The 11,941-nt window shown below is 43.8% G+C and overlaps 1 protein-coding gene across 2 annotated transcripts in view; it reads right to left on the bottom strand.

The window, feature by feature from the left end:
* Positions 1–8,374: 8,374 nt before the first annotated feature.
* The window catches only part of RPRD1B (regulation of nuclear pre-mRNA domain containing 1B), a 51,605-nt gene continuing 48,038 nt past the window's right edge, over positions 8,375–11,941 (bottom strand). For both annotated transcript variants that reach the window (XM_040447086.1, XM_040447085.1), the window contains exon 7: positions 8,375–11,054. In XM_040447086.1, the coding sequence (XP_040303020.1) occupies positions 10,905–11,054 (150 nt within the window). In that variant the 3' untranslated portion in view covers positions 8,375–10,904. The remainder of the gene's footprint in view (positions 11,055–11,941) is intronic.

Consider the following 11,941-nt stretch of genomic DNA (forward strand, 5'->3'; position numbering starts at 1 on the left):
CCCCATAAATTTCTGAGACCGAGTCTGTGACCATCCATAGTACACAGATGATGAAATCAAGATGCAGAGAAGTGAAATCACTTGGCCAAAGTGCCAGTTAAGTGGGGTTACTGGGCCTCGAACTCAGACCACTGGGGTCTGGAGCTGGTCCTCACAGCCATCCCGTGCTGCCTTCCACGCAGTTGTTCGTGTTGAACATGGGAATGAAGGCCTCCGGGGAGAACCGGAAATAGCGTCTTCCTAATAAGTCAGACTCCCCCTGAGATGTGAAGTGACGTGTCTAAAGTCACTCCATTCTGCAGTGATGGAGTTGGGATTCCAACTGGGTTCCAAATTCAGGGCTTTGCTCTAGCCCAGAGCATGCTGAGTGGACAAATCGGGTTGAACTGAAGTGGAATCTGCCGAGGTAGCAATACTACATAGTACCTAGTGAGGGAGGTCAAATGCATTCTAACCCGGGTTTGAGTCCACATACATATCCGAGAGGCCACAATTACTCAGTGAGCCCCTGGGCCGGGGAGAGGAGAAATACCCACCGTAGGTATCCGGCATTTTGAAGAATTACATGTTAGGAAATATAGGGAGACCTCATTAATTCATAACCCAACAATCCAGAAGTCATCATGGTCTAGGGCGGACTGAAGTGTGCATTACATTAGTCCAGAGATGGGATAAGGACCCTTCACAGGCTGTGCTGGGCATAATCACCTTGTTTGGAAATATCCTTCCCTCCCCAAAGGGCTTGCTGCATACATCTTTATTCTGCTCAAGCGTGTGCATCGTAGGGCAGGCACCGGGCTGCTATCTGTTCCCCGTGGTAGGACACAGGGTCCTCTGCCTAGGAGGGAGCATAAGAGGGATACATACAGACCATTCCCGTGTTGGCTGTGGGATGAGGGGTGTGGGCCATGAGGGACTGATGCTCACTGTTGAAGCTGATCTTGTCTGTGTCTTCCCTCTCTGAGTAAATGAGTCATTCCATCCAGTACCTGTGTGAGTTGCGTCTCTCTTGGTGACCTTGATACCTGAAACCATGAACTTTAAATATCTCACTCTCTGCCTTTTGGGGTGTTTAGGCTATTTACAGTGTGTGATTACTGGTAAAATTACTGATAATTGAATAATTAAAAAAAATTTGTAATGTTTATTTTTGAGAGAGAGAGAGAGAGACAGACAGAATGTGAGTGGGGGAGGAGCAGAGAGAGAAGGAGACACAGAATCTGAAGCAGGCTCCAGGCTCTGAGCTGTCAGCACAGAGCTCCACGCGGGGCTCGAACTCACGGATGGTGAGATCACGACCTGAGCCAAAGTTGGACACTTAACCGACTGAGCCACCCAGGCATCCCTCATAATTAAATAATTTTTACGATTGCATCGCGTCTCCTTTGTTGCCTTATTAGCTACCACTCTTTTCGTTATTTTGGTTGTTGATTTAGACTTTTCAGTGTACAACTTTACCTATCACATTCTACCTTCAAGTGACATTATAACACTTCACAAATACAATAAGATCCTTATAATAATATACTTCCGTTTCTCCCCCTGCTGATCTTCTGCCAGTGTCATCATATATTTTGCTTTTTTGCATGTTATAAGCCCCAAATACACTATTATTTCTGTTTAGACAATTATCTTTTAACAATATTTAGATAATAAGAAAAAATGATACACTTCCTCATGTAGTATCCAGTGTTCTTTCCTTTCTGGAGATCCAGATTTCCATCTGATATCATTTTTCTTCTGTCTGAAGTTGTCCAGGTCTTTGGTGATTAATTCTTTCAGTTTTTGTTGCTTGGAAAAAGTTTTCGTTTCACCTTTATTATTTTATTTATTTATCTATTTATTGTTATTTATTTTTTTTAAACTTTTTAAATGTTTATTTATTTTGAAAGAGAAACCAGGGGAGGGGCAGACAGGGGGAGTAAGAGAATCCCAAGCAGGCTCGGAACTCTCAGTGCAGAGCCCAACATGGGGCTCAGACTCCTGAACTGTGAGATCATGACCTGAGCTGAAATCAACAGTCGGGCGCTTAACCGACTGAGCCACCCAGGTGCCCCAAATGTTTATTCATTTTTGAGAGAGAGAGAGAATGTGAGGAGAGGGGCAGAGAGAGAGAGAGAGAGAGAGGGAGACACAGAATCTGAAGCAGGCTCCAGGCTCTGAGCTGTCAGCACAGAGCCCAACTCAAGGCTCAAACTTCTGAAGCAGGAGATCGTGACCTGAGCCAAAGTCGGACGCTTAACTGACTGAGCCACCCAGGCGCCCCTCACCTTTATTTTTCAAAGACATTTTTGCTAAATACAGAATTCTAGATTGATAGGAGCTTCCCACACCACTCCCTTCTCCTTCAGCACTTTAAATATGTCATGGCCATTCTTTTCTGGCTTGCATAGTGTCTGATGAGAAGTCCGCCGTCATCCTGATGTTTGTGACTCTATGTGTTTCTTTTTACTCATTATCACTGGTTCAGCAACTTGATTATGATGTGTGTTACCATGTGCAGCTCTTTCAGGGTTATTTTTCTTGAGGTACTGAGCTCCTTGGATCTATGGTTTTATAGATTTCATCATATTTGAGGAATGGCCATCATTCCTTCAAGTATGTTTCTCTTTCCCTTTTTCCTTTCCTACTGGTATGTATTTTTGACAGTTGGTGTTGTCCCACAGGCTGCTCTGTTCATTTCTTTTCTGGCATTTTCTCTCCGTGCTTCGTTTTGAATAATTTCTAGTTCTGTGCCTTCAATTTCACTCATCTTTTCTTTTTTTTTTTTTTTAATTTTTTTTCAACGTTTATTTTGGGGACAGAGAGAGACAGATCATGAACGGGGGAGGGGCAGAGAGAGAGGGAGACACAGAACCGGAAACAGGCTCCAGGCTCCGAGCCATCAGGCCAGAGCCTGACGCGGGGCTCGAACTCCCGGACCGCGAGATCGTGACCTGGCTGAAGTCGGACGCTTAACCGACTGCGCCACCCAGGCGCCCCGACTCATCTTTTCTTCTGCAGCGTCCACTCTGCTGTTAGATCCCATTCCATTTATTTTAGTTTCAGATATCGTATTTTTCATCTCTCGAAATTTGATTTGGATTTTAGGAATATGTATTCTATTTTTTTCCTCATTATGTTCATATTTTCCTTTATATCCTTGAGTAGTTACCATACTAATAGCAGCTATTTAAGGTCTTTGTAAACTAATTCCATCACCTGTGCCATTCTGGATCTATTGACTTATTTTTCTTCCAACTCTGGTCATATTTTTTTCTACTTCTTTACAGGTCTGATCATTTTTCTTTTTCTTTTTTCTTTTCTTCCTTGCTTCCTTCCTTCCTCCCTCCCTTTTTTCTTTCTTTCTTTCTTTCTTTCTTTCTTTCTTTCTTTCTTTCTTTCTTTCCTTCTTTCTGTCTCTGTATCTCTTTCTCTCCCTCTCTCTCTCTTCTTTCTTTTTTGGAAGCCAAAGATTAAACTTTACTCTGTTGAGTGCTAGGGTTTGTTCTATTTCTTTAAATACAGCTGGACTTTGTTTGGCCAAGCAGTTAAGTTACAGACCAGTTTGAAGTTTACTACCAAGCTTTATTTATGGCTGGCTGAAAGCAACCTTTACTCTAGTAATAATTTAGCCCAACTACAAAGGCATGACCTTTCTGAGGATTCTACCCATTGCTCTGTGTATTACAAGGCCTCTCTACTTTGGCTAGCAGAAACTTCACCTATCCGCAGACCTGTGTGAACCTCAGGAATTATTGGGGCTACTGCTTTCTGTTTGTTCTTTCCTTGGTCTCACTGAGTTTCATCCCACACATGTCCTCTGCAGATTTTCTGCACTCAGTCTCCGTGCAGCTACCCCGTTAGCTCTCCGTGCAAATTGTAGCCGCCTCAACCTTCCTGAACTCTGATGTCTATCTCCTCAAGTCAGTGATACAGTGGGCCTCTGGCTCCCCATCTGTGCACTGCAGACTGGAAGCACCCTCAGTGAGTAAGATGTGGCAGTCTCCTCTCCCTATCTGTTCCCTTTCTCCAGGGACTCGTAGTCCTGTGCTTCCTGATGTCCAGTGTTTGAAAACACTTGTTTTACATATCTACTTTTCCAGTTGTTTAGGGTGGAGGGAAATTCCCATAGCACTTAATCCTTCATAGGTGGAACTGCAAATCTCTACTCGAGTTGTTTTCACTATTGGGTTAAACTTCAAAATATCATTTATCGTCTCATAGATGGTGACTTCACTGAAGGCTGTTAGAGACCTTTAAGAAAATTGTACTTGGAGTAAATTCATGAGTATTCTTGAGCTTTACAACTCTATCAGAATGCCAGGTCTGTCAAGATTTTATGAAAAGCTGAGCTGGGAACCTGATCTTTGAGGTTAAGGTGAATTGATTGAGATACAACCCATTACTGAAGTTAACTCAAAACGGATCAAAGACCTATATATAAGAGCTAAAAGTATAAAATCCTAGAAGGAAATACAGCAGTAAATCTTCATGACCTTAGATTTATCAACGTTTACTTAGATGTGACATCAAAAGAAAATGGAATTCACCAAAATTTAAAACTTTTGTATATTAAAGGACACTATCAAGAGAGCAAAAAGACACCTATGGGAGAAAATATTTGTGCATCATGTATCTGATAAGGGTCTGATATCTAGAATATGTAAAGAACTCTTCAACCCAACAACAGAGACAAGCCAATTCAAAAATGGGCAAAGGGGCAACAGGCACGTGGAAAGATGCTCACTGCCATTAGCCGGTAGGAAAACGCAGGTCACTTCATACCCGCTAAGATGGCTACTACTATGGGTTGAATTGTGTCCCCTCTCAAAAAAGATAAGTTGAAATCCTGAGCTCCAGTATCTGGGAATGTGACCTTATTTAAAAATTAGGTCTTTGCAGGTTTAATCAAGTTAAGATGAGGTCATCAGGGTGGGCCCTAAAAAGAGGTATATTTGGACAAAGATATAGGGGGAGGATAGCCATGTGAAGACAGAGGCAGAGATAAAGGTTAGTTGCCACAAGCTAAGGAATGCTTGGGGCTACCAGAAGCTGGAAGAGGCAAGGAAGGAGCCTCTCTTAGGGGATTTGGATGGAGCATGGCCCTGCAAACATCTTGATTTTGGGTTTCTAGCTTCCACAATTGTGAGACAATACATTTGTTGTTTTAAGCCACCTGGTTTGTGGTACACCCAGGACTCAAATACAGCTATGATTTTTTAAAATGGAAAGTAGTGTTGGCGAGCGTAATGATTAATTTTATGTGTCAACTGGGCGAGGCCACAAAGCCCAGATATTTGGTCAAGCATTATTCTGGATATTTCTTTAAAGGTGTTTTAAGGATGAGATTCAACATTTAAATCGATGGACTTTTGAGTAGATCAGGTAACCCTTTATGTAGGTGGGCCTCATCCAACCAGTAAATAAATAATATTTAATAAATGAAACACACTGACATCCCCCTTGAGCAAGAAATGCTGTCAGCAGACTGTCTTTGGATGCCGGTGCCACTCTTTCTTGGGTCCCCCAACTGCTGGCCTATCCTACAGATTTTGGACTTACTAAGCCCCCACAGTTGCATGAACCCACTCCTTAAAATTTCTCTCCCTCTATACACACACCTCCAGCTCTTTGCTTTCTCCTCCTCAGCACTACACCTGCTTGGGGCCACCCCTTGCCTCTTGGCCAGGATTTGAGATGACCCCATGCCAGTTCACTTACATATGGCCCACGTCTGGTCCTTGGGAGACAGACACGCATCCCTCGCCCTGACAAACTCTAGGAGTAGAGGCTGCACTCAACTCAGCCACCTCTCCCTGGCTCCATCATCAAAGCACTTTGCTTCTAGCATCCCATCCTTTAGGTTTTTTCCAGGTAGGGGTCTGTCCTGGGTACTGGATTGTCACCCCAGAGGGGACATGTGTTAAGCTCCACAGAAGCCCAGCTCCCTAGCCTGAAGGCATGGAGCAGGTGGCATCCACTAACTTTCCCTTGGGGGACTCAAAACACACCAATGACCCTCTTCAAAGAAATCTGTACCCCACATTGTCTTCCTTCAACTCTGAACTCCTGACTCTCTTATACCCTCCACGAGGGTGAGAAAGTTTAAGTGGGCTACCATCTCCGTTGTAAATAGAGCGTATGGTCCAGGCATGTGGTATGTATTGCTGCCTCCCCCAAAACACCTGAACATCTTGTTACATGTGCACTGAAATACCTACATTCATTATTGAATATAGTAACACTTACCATCAAGTCCCTAGTTTATTCCAGACATGGCCCTAGGCCCTTTTAAAAAACACCTCCTTCAAAGTTATTCATTGGTATGTTTGTAACCACTTTACCACTTTTATAACTAAGACTTCATACGGATAACTGGCACTTAAAAACCAAAGGAGTGTATGGTGTGGGTGTTTTAGTAAGATTCTCGGTAGAAAGAAAGACTCTGAAAGCTTGGGCATATGGAACTTCAGATCGGGAAAGGACTTCAGCGGTTCGTCAACCTCATTCATTTCCTTTGAGAAGCAGCCGAGGCACCTAAAGGCTGAGGGACTTGCCCAAGGTCATCACAGCGAGGGGAGGTGAGAGGTAGGCCATCGCTTACAGTAGCTGCCTCTTATTTGTGAAAAATACTGAATCCTGATCCATACTGCTAATTTTAGTGTTTATCCAACCAGTGGCAGAAATGAAATTTTAATGCCAAATAACTATTTCAGAGTCAAAAAAAACTGAACCAACTGGGCTTTCAACACTACATAAAGCTATATGAATCCCAATCTACTGTACAGGAGAATAATGGGTTCTTAATTGAATCTGTGCCCTAAAGTGGAAGAATGATTTTTAAATGAAAAACCCCATGGAGGTGGTGAGGAGAAATGAGTTTAGCCAGATGAATGATTCTAGCAAAAAGTAAGACGGCAAACCAGGCTGGAAAATAGCCTTTTTTTTTTTTTTTTTTTTAAGACCTCAACTATACAAAATGCAGATTATTTGTGCCCGGTGAACAGTGTACTCCCATCTTCTTGGTCTTGGCACTGTTTCTCGTGTTCTGTTCCTTACAGATTCCCGGGGTTTTGCATATGCTCCTCCTTTTTTTAGAGTAACTGTAGACAACACGACGGTGGTATTATTATCTTATCTAACGCATATTTCTGGGAACCTAGGACTTGCCATATTCAGCATTCTCAGACTTCGGTCCCGCCTTTTTCTCCTGCGGTAAAATCACCATAAGCTTTTAGGGCTGGCAGAGAACCTAGAGGTAATTTAGTCCAAGACCACATTTCAGAGATAAGAAAACTGAGGCCCGGGGAGGGAAGTACCTGGCCCAGGAAGGTCACACAGAGAGCTAATGACTCTAATCACAAAAGTGAAGCATTTTGACAGATTCATGAACTCTTGGGCAGTCCCGTTTCCAGCTTTGAGGACCTCACAGTCGTATTTTGTAGCCTGGGGTGCTAATTAAACCCGAGGAATTATGGACTTACTATTTATGGGTAGGAGTGAAGGCATTAACCAGGCCATGAAACCTGGGGACACGGAAGGAGATTCTGTTCTCCTGAGATTCACGTATCACATTCACCTTTTATATTTTAGGCCTGAACTCCAGCAATGCATACGTTCAACTCCCCTGATTCTGGACTCGGCCTCGAGCTGCATTTAATCTTGAAGGACCACAGGTGCTGCAGCATTCTTGTGGCTTAAAACAGCCAACCCTGCTTTTTCTGACAAAGGTTGCCTTCACCCAGTGGGAAGGGTTCAAATCAGCCTTCCAAGCCCATCAGTTACTTCAAAAGGCTGTATTTCAAACTGTTTTTCCATTATTTCAAGTTCTCATTAACAGCACTCAGCCAATAGGCTTTCATTGCATTCACAAGTGAAAACAAAGGAGAAAGGAAACGCGCAGAAATGTTTTTAAAAGACATACCACTTGGATTTACAACGATCTCACATTTTGCTCTTTTAAACAGTTCAGAGTGGCTTTCGCTGGATTGCCAAAATCAAATCTCTCTCCGGAGGCCTAGCGGTGTGAACAAAAGCGCTGAAATCAAAAACTTCCAAGTTTGAATCTGTCAGAGACTGTGGTAGTGGGGAAAGAGTCATTTAACCTCTCTCCATCCGTTCCCACTTCTGTACAACGGGAATAAAACTATGGAGGTCCCTCTCCGGGGCCCTGTGTGGATTGGCTAATTAAAGCTAATTAAGCCCCTGGAAAGAACCAGAACATACTATGTAAGTGCTGAGTATTTATGGGCCGCTAACAGTAACAAAACTCCTAAGGGACAAGATTCTGTGCAGACGGCAGAATCTCTATTGGTGATTACTAATTACCCACCACTTACGAAGGAAGCATCGGGTGTTCTGTAACGAGGCAGGGAAAAGAAACATCACACAGTGTCGTTCAACAACACCATCTTTATTCAAAAATATATATCTATGAGACATTTCAGAATATACTGCTGCCGCCAATGACAGCCTATACTTCTAAATAAAGTCCTAAATTAATATACAAATTTAAGCTTTAAAAATATTCTTTAAGAAAAACAAAACAAAACAAATTAGAATGAAGACGTTCTGAGGAATATGACCTAAAGGAGAGGTCCTTTGAGGCCTACGGATGCCCTAAAGAAAGAAAACACACAAAACAAAAGCCACCCACCCCACCCCAGCCCACCCCACCGGCCCACCTGGTACATACAAGGAGAAAGGCTCGTTTAAATTAAACAAATGAAGTGAGCACACATGGGGAGGATACAGGGAGAATTAAGATTTAAAACACAAAAGCATTTCATTAAAAAACAAAACAAACCCCAAGACTAACTTCCTCACAGGAAGTCCACTAGTAACAGGTGTTAGGAGGCCAACACATTCATTTACATAATTGCTACAGTTTCATTTCTTGCTCTTGCTGTTAAGAATTACGCACCAATTGCTGGTCAAACTCAATCAGAGAAAATACAGCGATGGGGGAAATCCATCATGCTGTTAACATTTTCATCCAGCTGTTCAGAGCAAATATCTACTCTGCCCTTTTGATTTGCGGCTAGTCAAATTTTGCTTCCTTGGTAAAAGCACAGAGAATGTCCCAGATGGGTCCGTTCCACATCAAGCTCGCACGGAGGACTGAAGCAGCACACCACATGGGGAGGGGCGGACGCGCAGAAAACAGCAACGATTAGAAGCGATCTTGCAATTTTCCTGCAATCTTCCTTAGTAAAGTCACCTACTGCCCTCTGGCCTCTGGGAGGAAAACTTTATAGTTCGAGACTCGTTAATTTAATAATGGCAGGACCACAGGCAGTATCAGTAAGCAAACAACATCCAGTCTATACTCAAATCCAAAGAACAGCTTCAATGCTACTATGTTCTACACAGAGTCAAACTGAACACCTGCTAGGACTTTTTTTCACTGTTCTCACTTCATGGCAGACAGAAGAGCTTCTAAAAGGAAAGCCTGCACACTGTAAAAACACAGGCTATGTTTCAACATGTTTAACATGTAAAATTACAAGTAATTGGCTTTTTGGTAATCCTGAAAATAACAACGCAAAATAATGGAGATTCTGAAGCCCCCACCGCTGAATTCCTTTTTATAGCTTATGGATTTCAGCCTCCGGGCCCTGACTCCCGTCATACTGCTGGGGCAAACTGTTTTCTGCCCTTTCCAATGTCAAAAAGAAGACTGCCAAATCAGAATGATTTACAGTTAGCAGGCCTAACCTTTACTAAAAGCAAGGTAAAAATCCTTTGTAACTACATTATACAGTCATGATATCAGCTGGCATGATAATGGAATTAAAACCCAAAATTAATATCCCTGACTTCCCCCCTTCCTCTGCCCGAGATGAGCTACTCGGTAACAGCCGATCAAGTACTCCTCCTCCTCCGGGCACAAGGATGCGTGCAGTGGCGTAAACTGACAGACAGACAGACAGACATGCACAGAGCGTCATATCTGCAGGGGAGATACTCAAGTTCACTCGCCATACCGTAGACCTGAGCCCAGTGAAGCAATGCTAGTGTGAGCCCTACTCCCCAAAAGACAGGAGTCTAAAAGCAACACCCGTGCAGAGTCCACACTCTTGGTTTTGCCTTTAGCTTTTGGGGTCCACCGGTGCCATTCCTAACAACTGCCTTCACAAGATTAGGGCCAAAAGATCACGTCTTTAGGAACGTTTTCTACGACAGCAGGAACCCTGGGAAGGTTGTCCGTAGGAACCCGAAGCACGTTAACTTATTTTGAACTCACGTCTGTGATCCCCGTTAGTCTTCCTTCTGAACCGTATATCCCAGGTCAGCTTTGAATCTTATTGCTAGATTCCCTAGTCTGCTTATAAAACAAATGCACTGCACCTGTAACTATACATCACTACAAGCAGGGGAAAGGAAGGATCAGAGATTTGGCAAACTCTTCACGGCAAAGCTGCTTGACAGTCGTGCCTCCAACCTTTGGGGTGGACGGTAGCCAGGAAAGTCAATGACTCCAGAGTGAGTCCTTCAGTGGAGGCCTGCACTGAACTTGAACAAACCCAGCTCCGAAAAGAGAAGCGGCTCTCATGACACAATGCTGTCGGGAGGGACAAGATTCTTCTGAAAACTTCCAGAAGTACACATGATTTTCATAACTTCTTGGGTGTAAAGAGACAGCTAAGAATGGAGAACCAACAGGGGCATGAATACATGAAGTGGGAGACTTTGTATTCTTTCCAAATATGAATCTAATTGGACTCCACTCGCCACTGTTCTGAACCGTGCTCAACAGGAGAGGACGGAGAGGAGATTCAGAGTCAGTGGTTCTTTCTTGAGGCTGCGGGACTGGGATGAAGGAGGGACAGAACCAGGGGCCACAAGTTATTTCCAACCATGACTTGCCCTCTCTCTTCTTTCTGCTGGTAGAGATGGGAATTTGGGGCACGACACCTGTCCTAGTCAGTTGAAAACAGGTCACCAGCAGAGGGCAGGGGGGCCAAGCCTCCTGTGACGTTGGGCAGCAACGAGAGGTCTGGCAAGCTCTGAATATGGGACTTCAGTTCCTTGCGGACCTGGGTCACCCGAGCGAGCTTCTGTTTATATTCCTAAGGAGACAAAGAGAAGACAACGTGGTTAAGTCTGTGTGTGCTGACGATGGTCAGGCCTCAGGAGCCAAGACAGATACTCTCAGCTTCCTGCTCTAGTTCTCTTCACCAGACAGCCCCTCCCCACTTCAGCCAGGTTCGCAAAAGGAAGAATCCTTTACATAAAAAAGGAAAGCAGAGTTCAATACTGGCAATAGCGAATTAAATCGTATTTAACGTAGCACTTGAGATTTAGAAGTAAAAGCATGACATTTTGTGTTTGCATTGCCTTTTATTGGTGCTTTTCTATTTCAAAACACCTTATAAAATAAAAGACAGATGCTCAGGCTTTACAGTTATTTTGAGGGTGCCACCTAGACATGCCTAGAAAAATCACTATAAAGCTCCACTTTGTATTAAACTGAGAGAGTCATCCAGATCTATCACCTATGACAAACAAGCACCACAGAAGCTCAAAACACCCACGTCCGTGCCCAGGGCTTCCTCATCCCACACCCAAGTAACCGCAACAAATCCCCGATGAGTCCTTCCGGTAGTCTCCCCTAAACACGCCAGACTTCTCTTCCGAAAGCCCAGCTTTCATCCAGTCACCTCCTTGAGAGAGTGAAGCACGGCACCGTGCTAGCTCCATGGCTGCTCAGAGCTCAAGGTCTTTTAAAATTAGTGCCTGCCCAAAAGTATCTCCCCCAACTTCTCAACAACCCCCACCCCCACCCCACAATGCACAGGCCGCTGCCTGCAAGGGCCATTTGTTCAGGAGTCTGCTCCAGCTTCGAGGGGTATCTTCCTTCTCCTGCTCCCAGTGAAATTCTGCCTCCACTTCCCTGCCTACCAACTGAGCTCTGCCTCTTTTTTTTTTTTTTTTAATTTTTTTTTCAACGTTTATT

Source organism: Herpailurus yagouaroundi, unplaced genomic scaffold (assembly GCF_014898765.1).
Source record: "Herpailurus yagouaroundi ecotype Mexico unplaced genomic scaffold, PumYag 196, whole genome shotgun sequence".
Lineage (NCBI taxonomy): Eukaryota > Metazoa > Chordata > Mammalia > Carnivora > Felidae > Herpailurus > Herpailurus yagouaroundi.